We start from the raw sequence: 15,308 nt of genomic DNA, 5'->3' as shown, positions 1-15,308 counted from the left end.
CCCTTCCCCCCTTGGCCCCTTCCCCCCTTGGCCCCTTTGCCTCCCCCCTTCGCCCCCCTCGCCCCTCCGCCTCCCCCCTTCGCCTCCCCCCTCCCCCTCCCCCCTTCCCCTCCCCCCTCCCCCTCCCCCCTTCCCCTCCCCCCTCCCCTCCCCACCTTCGCTTCCCCCCTTGGCCCCTTCGCCTTCCCCCCTTGGCCCCTTCGCCTTCCCCTCTTCCCCCCTTGGCCCCTTCCCCCCTTGGCCCCTTCGCCTCCCCCCTTCCCCCCTTCGCCCCTCCTTCGCCTCCCCCCTTCGCCCCTTCGCCTCCCCCTCCCCCTCCCCCCTCCCCCCCTCTCCCCTCCCCTCCCCCTCTCCCCTCCCCCTCCCCCTCCCCCCCGCCTCCCCCCTCCGCCTCCCCCCTTCGCCGCCCCCCCTCGCCCCTCCGCCTCCCCCTCCCCCCTCCGCCTCCCCCTCCCCCTCCCCCCTCCGCCTCCCCCCTCCGCCTCCCCCCTCCGCCTCGCCCCTCCCCCCTCCCCTCCCCCCTCCGCCTCGCCCCTCCCCCCTCCCCTCCCCCCTCCCCTCCCCCCCCGCCTCCCCCCTCCCCCCTCCGCCTCCCCCTCGCCCCTCCGCCTCCCCCCTCCGCCTCCCCCCTCGCCCCTCCGCCTCCCCCCTCGCCCCTCCGCCTCCCCCCTCGCCCCTCCGCCTCCCCCTCGCCCCTCCGCCTCCCCCCTCGCCCCTCCGCCTCCCCCCTCGCCCCTCCGCCTCCCCCCTCCGCCTCCCCCCTCGCCCCTCCGCCTCCGCCCTCCGCCTCCCCCCTCGCCCCTCCGCCTCCCCCCTCGCCCCTCCGCCTCCCCCCTCGCCCCTCCGCCTCCCCCCTCGCCCCTCCGCCTCGCCCCTCCGCCTCGCCCCTCCGCCTCCCCCCTCGGCCTCCCCCCTCGCCCCTCCGCCTCCCCCCTCGCCCTCCCCCCTCCCCCTCCGCCCCCCCTCTTCGCCCCTTCGCCCCCCCTCTTCGCCCCTTCGCCCCCCCTCTTCGCCCCTTCGCCCCCCCCCTTCGCCCCTTCGCCCCCCCTCTTCGCCCCTTCGCCTCCCCACTTCGCCCCTTCGCCTCCCCTCTTCGCCTCCCCTCTTCGCCCCTTCGCCTCCCCCCTTCGCCTCCCCCCTCGCCTCCCCCCCTCGCCTCCCCCCCTCGCCTCCCCCCCTCGCCTCCCCCCCTCGCCTCCCCCCCTCGCCTCCCCCCTTCGCAACCCCCCTGCGCCCCTTCGCCTCCCCCTTCGCCCCTTCGCCTCCCCCCTTCGCCTCCCCCCTCCGCCTCCCGCTTCGCCCCTTCGCCTCCCCGCTTCACCCCCCATCTTGCCCCCCCCCTCGCCTCCCCCCTTCGCCCCCCCTCTTCGCCCCCCCTCTTTGCCCCTTCGCCCCCCCTCGCCCCTTCGCCTCCCCTCTTCGCCCCTTCACCTCCCCCCTCGCCCCTTCGCCCCCCCCTTCGCCCCTTCGCCCCCCCTCTTCGCCCCTTCGCCCCCCCTCTTCGCCCCTTCGCCCCCCCTCTTCGCCCCTTCGCCCCCCCTCTTCGCCCCTTCGCCCCCCCTCTTCGCCCCTTCGCCCCCCCTCTTCGCCCCTTCGCCCCCCCTCTTCGCCCCTTCGCCCCCCCTCTTCGCCCCTTCGCCCCCCACTTCGCCCCTTCGCCTCCCCACTTCGCCCCTTCGCCTCCCCTCTTCGCCTCCCCTCTTCGCCCCTTCGCCTCCCCCCTTCGCCTCCCCCCTGCGCCTCCCCCCTTCGCCCCCCCCCTCGCCTCCCCCCTCGGCCTCCCGCTTCGCCCCTTCGCCTCCCCCCTTCACCCCCCCCCCTTGCCCCCCCCCTCGCCTCCCCCCTCCCCCTTCGCCTCCCCCCTTCGCCTCCCCCCTTCGCCCCCCCTCTTTGCCCCCCCTCTTCGCCCCTTCGCCCCCCCTCTTCGCCCCTTCGCCTCCCCCCTCGCCCCTTCGCCTCCCCCCTCGCCCCTTCGCCTCCCCCCTCGCCCCTTCGCCTCCCCCCTCGCCCCTTCGCCTCCCCCCTCGCCCCTTCGCCTCCCCCCTCGCCCCTTCGCCTCCCCCTCGCCCCTTCGCCTCCCCCTCGCCCCTTCGCCTCCCCCTCGCCCCTTCGCCTCCCCCTCGCCCCTTCGCCTCCCCCTCGCCCCTTCGCCTCCCCCCTCGCCCCTTCGGCTCCCTCCTCGCCCCTTCGCCTCCCCCCTCGCCCCTTCGCCTCCCCCCTCGCCCCTTCGCCTCCCCCCTCGCCCCTTCGCCTCCCCCCTCGCCCCTTCGCCTCCCCCCTCGCCCCTTCGCCTCCCCCCTCGCCCCTTCGCCTCCCCCCTCGCCTCCCCCCTCGCCCCTTCGCCTCGCCCCTTCGCCTCCCCCCTCGCCCCTTCGCCTCCCCCCTCGCCTCCCAACTCGCCTCCCCCCTCGCCTCCCCCTTCGCCCCCCCTCTTCGCCCCCCCTCTTCGCCCCTTCGCCCCCCCTCTTCGCCCCTTCGCCCCCCCTCTTCGCCCCTTCGCCCCCCCTCTTCGCCCCTTCGCCCCCCCTCTTCGCCCCTTCGCCTCCCCTCTTCGCCTCCCCTCTTCGCCCCTTCGCCCCCCCTCTTCGCCCCTTCGCCCCCCCTCTTCGCCCCTTCGCCCCCCCTCTTCGCCCCCCCTCTTCGCCCCTTCGCCCCCCCTCTTCGCCCCTTCGCCCCCCTCTTCGCCCCTTCGCCCCCCCTCTTCGCCCCTTCGCCCCCCCTCTTCGCCTCCCCTCTTCGCCCCTTCGCCCCCCCTCTTCGCCCCTTCGCCCCCCCTCTTCGCCCCCCCTCTTCGCCCCTTCGCCCCCCCTCTTCGCCCCTTCGCCCCCCTCTTCGCCCCTTCGCCCCCCCTCTTCGCCCCTTCGCCCCCCCTCTTCGCCTCCCCTCTTCGCCCCTTCGCCTCCCCCCTTCGCCTCCCCCCTGCGCCCCTTCGCCTCCCCCTTCCCCCCCCCTTGCCCCCCCCCTCGCCTCCCCCCTCCGCCTCCCCCTTTGCCTCCCCCCTTCGCCTCCCCCCTTCACCCCCCCCTCGCCTCCCCCCTCGCCCCTTCACCCCCCCCTTGCCACCCCCTCGCCTCCCACCTCGCCCCTTCGCCTCCCCCTTCCCCTCTTCGCCCCCCCTCTTCGCCCCTTCGCCCCTTCGCCTCCCCTCTTCGCCCCTTCGCCTCCCCCCTCGCCCCTTCGCCTCCCCCCTCGCCCCTTCGCCTCCCCCTCGCCTCCCCCCTCGCCCCTTCGCCTCCCCCCTCGCCCCTTCGCCTCCCCCCTCGCCCCTTCGCCTCCCCCCTCGCCTCCCCCTCGCCTCCCCCCTCGCCTCCCCCCTCGCCTCCCCCTCGCCCCTTCGCCCCCCCTCTTCGCCCCTTCGTCCCCCCTCTTCGCCCCTTCGCCCCCCCTCTTCGCCCCTTCGCCCCCCCTCTTCGCCCCTTCGCCCCCCCTCTTCGCCCCTCGCCCCCCCTCTTCGCCCCTTCGCCCCCCCTCTTCGCCCCTTCGCCCCCCCTCTTCGCCCCTTTGCCTCCCCTCTTCGCCTCCCCTCACCCCACCTCCTTCCCCCACCCCTTCCCTCGCTCAGCGCACTTCTCCTTACCTCAATTTTCCTCACCTCAGTTCCCATCCACTCACTTCACTTGCCCTCATCTTCCCCATACTTCACCCCATCACGTCAGCCCTTTACCTCCCCTCTATTCCCCTCTCCTGGCCATTTCACCTCACCAGTTCCAATCACCTCACCTTTCCATGCCTCACCTCCCCACCTCTCTTCCTATCTCCTCTTCCCCCTCTTCCCCTCACCACTTTGACTCGTTTCACCACTTCCCCTCACCCCACTTCTCACCACCTCTTCTCATCACCCCCTTAGCGCACTTCTCCTTACTTCACTTCACCTCAATTTTCCTCACTTCAGCTTCTCATTCACTTCCTCACTTCAACTCATGAAACCACTCCACTCCACACCTTACCACACACCTCACTTCCCCCTACCCCTTCCCCTCACTTGTGGGAAACAGGGACAAAAGTCCAGGCCCTGGCCAGAGGGGAGTGGAAGCAATCAATGGGAACCTTTGCAAAAGCTTCACCCCACATCCGATCCACGAGCGCAGGGCAATGACGTCGCTCGGGGTAACGTCATCACGTTCGACAACCCGGGGGACGTTCTCAGCCGTTCTCAGGCATGCGCAGTGCGCGACTCCCCGGGTTGTGTAGTGAAGGTGATTTAGTACCGGTCCCGAATTAGAGCAAATCTTCAGGTCCCGGAGCGGAATACCTGGTCCCAGAACGGTCCGGAGCTCCTATGGTTCTGGGGCTTGCAACTCCCGGCGACAGGACGCTTCTCCCTGGGTCCTAGCCGCGGTGTGGATTTAACCCGCTGCCCCGCTCTCCGGGAGCCTCCATTGGGCTGAACCCGCGCTGTGGTGCCTGGGGCAGGACTGCATTGATTTATCCCCTGGTCACACTCTCTTGTCCCAACAGCGATGAATGCATTTCAGTGCTCTGACTGCGGGAAGAACTTTAAACAGTTGAGTGAGTTAACCAGACACCAGCGGGTCCACACCGGGAAGAGGCCCTTCACCTGCCCGCAGTGTGGCAAGGACTTCACCCACACCTCCAGCCTACGGACCCACCAGCGGGTCCACACTGGGGAGAGGCCGTTCGTCTGCCCCGAGTGTGGTAAAGGCTTCACCCAGACCTCCAACCTTCTGACCCACCAGCGGGTCCACAGTGGGGAGAGGCCATTTGTCTGCCCCAAGTGCGGCAAGGGCTTCACCCAAACCTCCAACCTCCTGAGCCACCAGCGGGTCCACAGCGGGGAGAGGCCGTTCGTCTGCCCCCAATGTGGACAGGGGTTCGCCCATTTGTCCAGCCTGCGGACCCACCAGCGGGTGCACACCAGGGAGTGGCCCTTCACCTGCTCTCAGTGTGACAAGGGTTTCACCAAGTTATCCAATCTGCTGACCCACCAGCGAGTCCACACTGGGGAGAGGCCTTTCACCTGCCCCCAGTGCAGCAAAGGCTTCACCCAGACCTCCCACCTGCTGAGACACCAGCGGGTCCACACCGGGGAGAGGCCATTTATCTGCCCCGTCTGCACCAAGGGCTTCACCCAGACCTCCGACCTGCTAACCCACCAGCGGGTCCACACTGGGGAAAAGCCGTTCGTCTGCCCCCAGTGTGGAAAGGGATTCACCCATTTGTCCAGCCTGCGGACCCACCAGCGGGTCCACACCAGGGAGTGGCCCTTCACCTGCCCCCAGTGTGACAAGGGCTTCACCCAGACTTCCGACCTGCAGAAGCACCAGAGGGTCCACAATGGCAGGGGGCCTTCTCCTCCGAGTGAAGGAGATCGATGGTACGTTACCTCTCAGGTGCCAGGGTCCAAGATATCTCAGAATTTATGAGAAATTTCCAGAAAGATTTCACGGTAACTGAATAATTACATGTGCAATACAGGAAAAGGTCACAGTTTTCCAAATCACGGTAACTGAATCTCACGTTGATTGAAGTAGTGTGTAGCAGGGTTTTTCTGTATTTCCCAGCCTGGAAGTCCTGGTATTGATGCTGTAGAAGAATGATTTACATCTCACTTATATTTTAATGCTTTTGACTTGTATGTCAATGCTAAAGCTTTTGCTTCTAACATTGAGATTTAACATTGAGAGACAGACAAGATGGCTGACAAACCTCTAGTGTGTCAAAAGATGGCTAAATACAGTTAGACAGGTGCAGATATAATCTTAAATCATGCTGTGAGAATAGGCACCTATTGTACAGACTACAAGGACATAATATTAAGAGAGAGGTTAATTTTGCCCCTTACTCATTTGAAATTGTATAAATGTAGCACACCTCTGTATTTTTGAAGTGAGAGCTGAGACTTTAGAAAGATGGCTGCTTGAGACAGCTTGTGACAGTCACCCTCACTTCCTGTATATGAATTGATAATTTATAAATAAAAAAAACTATGCTTTGAAGAGATATTTTTGTTGTGTGTTCTTTTGCAGTCTGATTTCATTTCAGAAGCACAGGCTGACTTCCACATCAGCGTAGTCAGCAGGATCGTGCAGAAACAATTCACACGGATGGAATAAGTGGCAACAGTGAGATGGGGATGTCGGAAGGAGTTGACAGTGCACCTCTGGACCTTTGAGCCCGGACTCCATCACCCACGCCCAGGAATGCTGTCATTCCTCTTCCGACGTTGATCTAGTTCCATGGCGAGATCCACAAAAGAACCAAGAGAAATAAAGCATACAGGTCAGTGGAGGAATAAGGTTTAAGGTTACGTGACTGCATTGATGAGGTTATATTATTTGCCGGAGGTTACATTTAAGTTGAGCATTTGGCCGAGAGGTTTTAGTTTGAAACAGGCAGGAGATAAGATATGGGACAGAAAATGGACAAGGCAGATGGATCTGCTCCCCTGCAGCAAATGTGTAATATGTCCCTAAAATATGGCAAAGACTTTTCATTACAGTCGGCAACATTAACAGACAAATGGACACTGAAATGTGGCCAAAAGGGGGAACATGGTCAATAAAGATATGGAAAAACCTGAAGAATCATTATTGGAAAAAAATGTGGTGAAGAAATAGAGGGAGTGTATACAAGAATGGAAAGAACAAGGTCAAAATGTCCAAGGAAAATAGTTGGAGGGATAATGCAAGTCATAGGGGAAGAACATTATGTACACGAGAAGGTGTAGGGGAATACCTGTTATGTAGACGAGAAGGTGTAGGGGAATAGTGTTATGTAGACGAGAAGATGTAGGGGAATACCGTTATGTAGACGAGAAGATGTAGGGGAATAGCGTGATGTACATGAGAAGGTGTAGGGGAATAGCATTATGTACACGAGAAGGCGTAGGGGAATAGCGTTATGTACACGAGAAGGTGCACTGAACGACTGAGATTCTGCAGGCAGAATGTGAATGTTTTGACAATCAGGAGAAATAGCAATGGAGGGATGAGTACCAGGCTAAGCACCAAATGGTTAATTAACAAGTAGTGTGAAAGGAAGACCCCGGGGATCCATTATGGAGCATGCCAAAACCATTTTTGCAAGACGATGAGGTTGAGAAGGCAGTAGTTTCCTTCTGGGCTCACCCACCTCCTCATCTGCCCCTCATTCAAGAAGCTGTTTTGTCTCAAGCTTTGCAGTCATCAGCGTTAGCCTTAGTAGATAAAGTACTGGTCCAGTTTCATTCTGTTACTGGTAAAACATTAGGCTCCCATTAAAAACCTCAATAACAAGAAATTAAGGAAGACAAAATGGAGCAAAAACAATAGCCTATCCGTCTGGTTCCAAATCCCTGCAGTCACCAGCGATATCAAGAACCTACGATGCCAGTGTTGTGGTTTCATGCTCTGGTTAGAAATAAAGACCCAATAGGTTTTGTTAACTACATTTGATCAACTCAGAACATGTATGGAGCCCAACCCCAGGATTTATTCTTTTTAAATCCAGAAGAAAGTGTAAAGTGGAAGGTGACTCTGCGGGCACCAGCTCATCCTATCCAGACTTTTGAGGAGCTCACACAGTCCTGGCTGCAACCAGCTGAACAGAGAGAAACAATGCTCACAGCAATAACAAACAGTTTAAAATGACCAGTGGATATGAGTAAGGTCCTCGAGTGTAAGCCACTCCCCAAAGAGTCAGCACAGGAATTTTGGTAACTATTTACTCTTGCATACCAGACATATGCTGGAAACCAGATATTCAAAAATGGTCAGCCCTCACCCCAGTTCAATGCAATTCTCACGCAAAGTCTGTTAGATAAGTCAGAATCATTGATTAAAACTAATTTAAATTAGACAACGCCAAAGATCAAGCCAGAAGAGCTATGATGGCTTTCTGGTCTGGTAATAAAGATGAAACCGAGACTTCCCAAAAACCCCAAGTAAAGTATGAGTTTCCTTTAAGAGTGCAGAGAAATAATGACGGGAAGATGATTGGCAAAACCCATATGAGCAAATACAGGTTCCGACTTGGTGTTCTTACCCTACTCCAGGACGAAATCAATCCTGGGGACCACCCAGACCAGATAACATTAACCATATAACCACTTACAGCACAGAACAGGCCAGTTCGGCCCTACTAGTCCATGCCGTAGCAAATCCCCACCCTCCTAGTCCCACTGACCAGCACCTGGTCCATACCCCTCTAGTCCGCGAGCTCAGAAGGAGGTTAAGAAGCAGAACCTCCAGGATTGTAATCTCGGGGCTGCTACCTGTGCTGTACATGGGTGGGGGCAAAAATAATAAAATCAGGAGGTTAAATGTGTGGCTGGAGGAATGGTGCAGAGTGCAGGGATTCAGGTTCATTGACCATTGGGATCTCTTCTGGGGAAGACAAGACCTCTACAGGAGGGATGGTTTACACCTGAATGCAATGGGGGCCAATATACTGGCAGATAGGTTTAAAAATGCTGTCAGATTTGATTTAAACTAATTTGGCAGGGGGAAGGGAACAGGACTGACAGGGAAGCAGATAGGAGAGTGAATATAGGGGTGTTTCCGTTAGATGGTGAAACAATAAGGAAAAAGGGAACTAAAAAGAATAGGAGAGTAGGGACAAGTGTATCGAGAACAAAGGTGGAGGGAGAAATGAGATATGGTATCAAGGTATTTTGTATGAATGCACGGAGTGTAAGGAATAAAATGCATGAGCTTGAGGCACAAATGGCAATGGGAGGTTATGATATTGTCGGAGTAATGGAGACATGGCTGCGGGAAGGGCAGGATTGGGAAATAAATGTTCCAGGGTACACGTCCTATAGAAAAGACAGAAAGTTAGGAAGAGGAGGTGGGGTAGCTCTGTTGGTAAGAAATGAAATTCAGGCGTTTGAAAGGAAAGACATTGAAACAGGTGGGGTAGAGTCTGCTTGGATAGAATTAAGAAATTGTAAAGGCATGAGGACCATAATGGGGGTCATTTACAGGCCTCCGAAAAGTAGCTTAGATATCAGTAGAAATATAAATCAGGAATTAAGAGTGGCATGTCAAAGTGGTAGCAATACAGTAGTTATGGGGGACTTTAACATGAAGGTGGACTGGGATAATCAGATGGAGGCAGGAGCACAAGAGACTGAGTTTATTGAATGTCTACGAGATACTTTCTTGGAGGAGCTAGTGGAGGAACCTACCAGGGGGAAGTCGATTCTGGACTTGGTGCTGTGCAGTGACGCAGAGTTAATAAGTGACCTCGATGTAGGGGAGCCATTAGGGAATAGTGACCATGGTATGGTTGCTTTTGAGCTGCAATTAGAAAGGGAAAAAGAAAGGAAGTCGGAAGCATCTATACTGCAGTTAAATAAAGGGGATTATGCAGCTATGAGGGAGGAGCTAGCCAAAATAAAATGGAAAGATACACTAGCTGGGAGGACAACTGGGGAAAAATGGCAGGTATTTTTGGACATTTTTCACAGGTTTCAGGACAAATTTATTCCAAAGTGGAGGAAAGGCTCTAGGAGATGCAAATGGCAGCCGGGGCTAACTAATGAAATCAAGTGTAATATCAAATCCAAAGGGAGTAAGTATAGGATAGCGAAGCGGAGTGGGAAGTTAGAGGATTGGGAAACCGTCAAAGAGCATCAGAGGGTAACTAAGAAAGTTATAAGAGAGGGGAAAATTAAGTACGAGAGGAAATTAGCAAATAATATAATGGAGGATAGCAAAAGCTTTTTTAAATATGTGAAGGGGAAGAGATTGGTTCGGTCCAAAATTGGTCCATTAAGAATGGAAAAGGGTGAAATTATTACCAGAAACAAGGAGATGGCTGAGGAATTTAACAAATACTTTGCAACTGTCTTCACCAAGGAGGATATAGGTTATGGTCAGTTAGGGGGTAATGGTCATGTGGTGTCAAGAGACTTGGGGAACTTTCCTGGGGAAGTAGGGGATCTAATGGATATCCAGATCCAGAAACAGGAGGTTGTGAGTAAATTGTTGGGACTGAGGGCTGATAAATCCCCAGGGCCTGATGGGCTGCATCCCAGGGTGCTTAAAGAAGTTGCTATGGAAATTGTGGAAGCACTGGTCGACATTTTCCAAAGTTCCATAGATTCGGGGGAGGTCCCTGAGGATTGGAGAGTGGCTGATGTGGTGCCGATTTTTAAGAACAGAGGGAGGGAGAAAACGGGAAATTATAGACCGGTCAGTCTGACGTCGGTGGTGGGGAAGATATTGGAGTCTATCATAAAAGGAGTAATAGCAGAACACTTAGGCAGAAATAATAGTATAAGGGCTAGTCAGCATGGATTCCTTAAGGGTTAGTCATGCTTGACTAACCTTCTGGAATTTTTCGAGGATGTGACAAAGAGAGTGAACTTGGGAGAGCCTGTGGATGTGGTGTATTTGGACTTCTAGAAGGCCTTTGATAAGGTACCACACGGGAGACTAGTGGGCAAGATCAGGGAGCATGGTATTGGAGGTAAGGTGTTGACATGGATAGGAAATTGGTTAAGAAATAGGAAACAAAGGGTTGGGGTAAGCGGGTCTTTTTCAGGATGGCAGGATGTGACGAGTGGAGTGCCGCAGGGATCGGTATTGGGTCCTCAGTTGTTTGTAATTTATGTAAATGATTTGGATGAGGGGATTATTAATAATTTGAGCAAATTTGCAGATGACACGAAACTGGGTGGCGGTGTGGGGTGTGAGGAGGATGTCAGGAAAATGCAGAGGGACTTGGACAAGTTGGGGGTGTGGGCTGCTGAATGGAAGATGACGTTTAATGTAAGCAAATGTGAGGTTATCCATTTTGGGGGCAATAATAGGAAAGCTGAGTATTATTTAAATGGAGACAAGCTAGGGAGTGGGGAGGAGCAAATAGATCTGGGAGTACTTGTTCACCGGTCACTGAAGACTAGCATGCAGGTTCAGAAAGCTATGAAGAAGGCTAATAGCATGTTGGCTTTCATAAAGAGGGGATTGGAGTATAGGAACAGAGACGCCCTTCTGCAGTTGTACAGGGCCCTGGTGACACCCCACCTGGAGTATTGTGTCCAGTTCTGGTCTCCAATTTTGAGGAAGGACATACTAGCTATAGAGGATGTGCAGCGCAGATTTACAAGGTTAGTTCCAGGGATGGTGGGGTTGACATATGCTGAAAGGCTAGAAAAACTGGACTTGTATCCGATGGAGTTTAGAAGGATGAGGGGGGACATGATTGAGGTATACAAAATTATCAGGGGGATAGACAGGGTGAAGTCGGATTACTTGTTCCCAATGATGGGGGAGACGAGGACTAGAGGGCATAGTTTAAGAATACAGGGTAGGCCCTTTAGGACGGAGATGAGAAAACATTTTTTTACCCAGAGTAGTGTGAATCTGTGGAATGCTCTGCCACAGAGGGTGGTAGAGGCAGATTCGCTGATTATGTTCAAAAGAGAGTTACATAAGACTCTAGTGGGCAAAGGAGTTAAGGGATAAGGCTGGAAAGGGGTACTGATGGTAGTGATCAGCCATGTTCTGTAAAATGGCGGTGCTGGGCCGAAGGGCCTACTCCAGCTCCTATTGTCTATTGTCTATAGTCCCCTCCTATCCATGTAACAATCCAGTCTTTCCTTAAATGTAACCAATGATCCCGCCTCGACCACGTCTGCCGGAAGCTCATTCCACATCCCCACCACCCTCTGCATAAAGAAATTTCCCCTCATGTTCCACTTATAATTTTTCCCCTTCAATCTTAAACCATGTCCTCTAGTTTGAATCTCCCCCTTTCTTAATTGAAAAAGCCTATCCACATTTACTCTCTCTGTCCCTTTTAAAATCTTAAACACCTCTATCAAGTCCCCTCTCAATCTTCTACGCTCCAGAGAAAAAAGCCCCAGTCTGCACAACCTTTCCCTGTAACTCAGACCCTGAAATCCTGTCAACATTCTCGTGAACCTTCTCTGCACTTTCTCTATTTTGTTTATATCTTTCCTATAATTTGGTGACCAAAACTGTACACAGTACTCCAAATTTGGCCTCACCAATGTCTTGTACAATTTCATCATAACCTCCCTACTCTTGAATTCAATACTCCGATTTATGAAGGCCAACATTCCAAATGCCTTCTTCACCACACCATCTACCTGAGTATCAGCCTTGAGGGTACTATTTACCATAACAAAATCCCTTTGTTGCTCTGCACTCCTCAATTGTCTACCATTCAATGTATATGACCTATTTAAATTTGCCTTTCAAAAATGCAGCACCTCACATTTATCTGTATTAAATTCCATCAGCCATTTCTCAGCCCACACCTCCAGCCTTCCTAAATCACCTTTTAATCTACAGTAATCTACCTCACTGTCCACAACACCACCAATCTTTGTGTCATCCGCAAACTTGCTTATCCAATTCTCTACCACTACATCCAGATCGTTAATATATATAACAAATAATAGTGGACCCAGGACCGAACCCTGAGGAACTCCACTAGTCACCATCCTCCAATTGGACAAACAATTGTCTACCACTACTCTCTGACACCTTCCATCCAACCAATGCTGAATCCATTTCACTACCTCCTTATTTATACCTAATGCCTCCACCTTTTTTCCTAACCTCCTGTGGGGAACTTTATCAAAAGCTTTACTAAAGTCCAAATAGACAACATCCACAGCTTTCCCTTCATCAACCATCCCTCAGAACACTTTCCATCAACTTGCCCACCACAGACGTCAGACTTACAGGCCTATAATTCTCAGGTTTGCATTTGGACCCTTTCTTAAATAGAGGAACCACATGCGCCACCCTCCAATCCTTTGGAACCACCCCCGTGGCCAGTGACATCCTAAATATCTCTGTTAATGGCCCCACGAACTGTCCACTAGCCTCCCTGAGTGTCCTAGGGAATATTTTGTTCGGTCTGGGAGATTTATCCACCTTTATCTTTTTTAACACAGCCATCACTACCTCCTCGGTTATCCTTATATGCTTCATGACCTCCCCACTATTTTTCTTTACTTCAACTGGTTCAACATTTTTTTCCCTAGTGAATACCGAGGCAAAGAAATCATTCAAAATTTCCCCCATTTCCTCAGACTTCTCACTCAGCCTACCCTCGCTATCTAAAAGGGGTCCAATTTTATCTCTCACTAATCTTTTACTTTTAATGTACTTATAGAAACCCTTTGGATTTATTTCTACTCTGTCAGCCAAAGCCTCTTCATGCCTTTTTTTGGCCTTTCTAATTTCTTTCTTAAGATTCCTTCTACACTCCTTGTAGTCCTCCTTCAACTTCTCAGCTCCCTGCTCTTTATACCTCTTGTACACCTCCCTTTTTCTCCTAACCAAATTTCCAATATTCCACAAAAAGCAAGCTTCCCTATGACTTCCAGCCTTTCCTTTGATCCAGACTGGGACACAACTACTCTGTACCCTCAAAATTTCTTTTTTGAATATCCTCCATTTTTCATTAACATCCTTACCTGAAAATATCCTGTCCCACTCAATACTCCCCAAATCCCTTCTTATTCCTACGAAATTTGCTCTTTTCCAATCCAGAACCTCAACTTTAGGCCCCTCCTTGCTCTTCCTTAAAACTACCCTAAAACTAACAGAATTATGGTCACTAGACCCAATTGGTTCTCCAACATTAATGTCCGCTACCTGACCTAGCTCGTTCCCTAACAGGAGATCCAGTATTACACCATCCCGAGTCGGTTCTTCTACTAACTGATTTAGAAAACAATCCTGAACACATTTAACGAACTCCAGCCCATCCAGCCCTCTAACCGTATGGGTATCCCAATCAATGTGTGGGAAGTTAAAATCTCCCATGATCACTACCCTATGATTTTCACACATATACGTTATCTCCCTACAAATTTGTTCCTCTAATTCCCTTGGCCCATTTGGTGGTCTGTAATACACCCTCTTGCAATATGGATTGCAAGGACACCCTCTATTAGCACCCTCTTGCCTCCTCCACCACTCAATTCCACCCAAACAGCCTCACTGGTCGATCCCTCCATACCATCCTGCCACCTCACGGCAGTAATGTCCTCCCTAACAAGCAGAGCAACTCCTTCTCCTTTTTTACCCCCTGATCAAATGTATCCCGGAACATTAAGTTGCCAGTCCTGCCCCTCCTGTAGCCAGGTCTCACTAATTGCCACAATATCGCGACCCCAAGTATCTATCCATGCTCTCAGCTCATCTACCTTGTTCACTGTGCTTCTTGCATTAAAATATATGCATCTCAGAGAATGACCCTCACATATATTCTCTTTTTTACCTTCTACCCTAATCTCCATCCTACCTTTGTTATCTTTTTTATTCCTAGCTAGGTGGCCATACTCCCTGGACACTGCTCTCACCCTCTGTTCCCACCCTAACCCAATCACCACCCGGTGTAATGTAGTAGAGAAGGACATTGATGTGCTAATTACCCCTCAAACAGGCAAGATGATTGCTGTCCGGCACCTTTTTCTATAAATAATTCTTTTTGCCAGTGTCTGAAGAAGGAAACAGAGGATTTTACTGCCTGCCCTCTCATCTCACAAGGAAGTAGTGGTGAACCAGTAGTTATAATGAAGGTGCAGCGTGTCTGACTTCCATTTTTGATTGATGCAGGGGCAACTCTATCTACCCTTGCTCAAGAATTCATGGAGGAATTTGGGTTTCCTATTGCCAATCGCACAGTGCAACTATTGAATCTGGAAGGAAATCCATCCCACTATTCGACCACAAAGCCAATACAGATGACGTATGATTATGTTACATGCACTCTACCATTTACCGTTACAAAATGCCTAGGGTGCATCTTAGCTGGGCAAAATATACTCACAAGGTTAGGGATTCAAAATACATGCAGTGAAAGAGGCTTGTACATAAAAACACCAACAATGCAAGAAAGAGAATTAACTATTTTGAGCTCTCCTCCCCTCTCCCGGCCAGTGGAGGTCAATTGATTTGCCTCCGCCTCTTAACCCAATATTTTCTGCACTCTCCAACCCACATGTGTTATGATCCCACTGGAACTCATTATGAATTTGAACAATTTTATCAATCATGGGAAGGAAAATCTATAAAAGTTCTTCTAGTTGGGGAAGTTAAGGACTACCAGGAATGGTAATTATAGCAAAAGTGCCTTCAGAGATATGGCTGCAGATGGTTTGGTACATCCTCACATGACTCTGGCAGTAAATCAGGATCATACAGTGAAAGAACTTGGGAGTGCTAACACGGACTTGAGTTAATCTTGCAGATCTAAGTAACATAGAAAGACAAGAATTTTCACAGGGAGCGTTGAAGTACTGGTCAACATCTCAAGAACTCTACGGCACCTGATAACATAATCATCCATCAAGAATAGAAGATATTTCAGAGGAGGGA

General features: G+C 53.1%; 1 protein-coding gene across 1 annotated transcript; it reads left to right on the top strand.

Moving 5' to 3' along the window:
* The first annotated feature begins 4,176 nt into the window (after positions 1 to 4,176).
* On the top strand, positions 4,177 to 5,957 carry LOC138752838 (zinc finger protein 229-like). The gene has a single exon (XM_069915461.1). The coding sequence runs from the start codon at positions 4,461 to 4,463 to the stop codon at positions 5,382 to 5,384; it is 924 nt and encodes a 307-aa protein (XP_069771562.1). The 5' UTR covers positions 4,177 to 4,460; the 3' UTR covers positions 5,385 to 5,957.
* Positions 5,958 to 15,308: the final 9,351 nt, after the last annotated feature.

The sequence above is a fragment of the Narcine bancroftii genome, chromosome 2 (genome assembly GCF_036971445.1).
Source record: "Narcine bancroftii isolate sNarBan1 chromosome 2, sNarBan1.hap1, whole genome shotgun sequence".
Classification (NCBI taxonomy): Eukaryota; Metazoa; Chordata; class Chondrichthyes; order Torpediniformes; family Narcinidae; genus Narcine; species Narcine bancroftii.
This window is presented reverse-complemented; position numbering and strand designations above follow the sequence as displayed.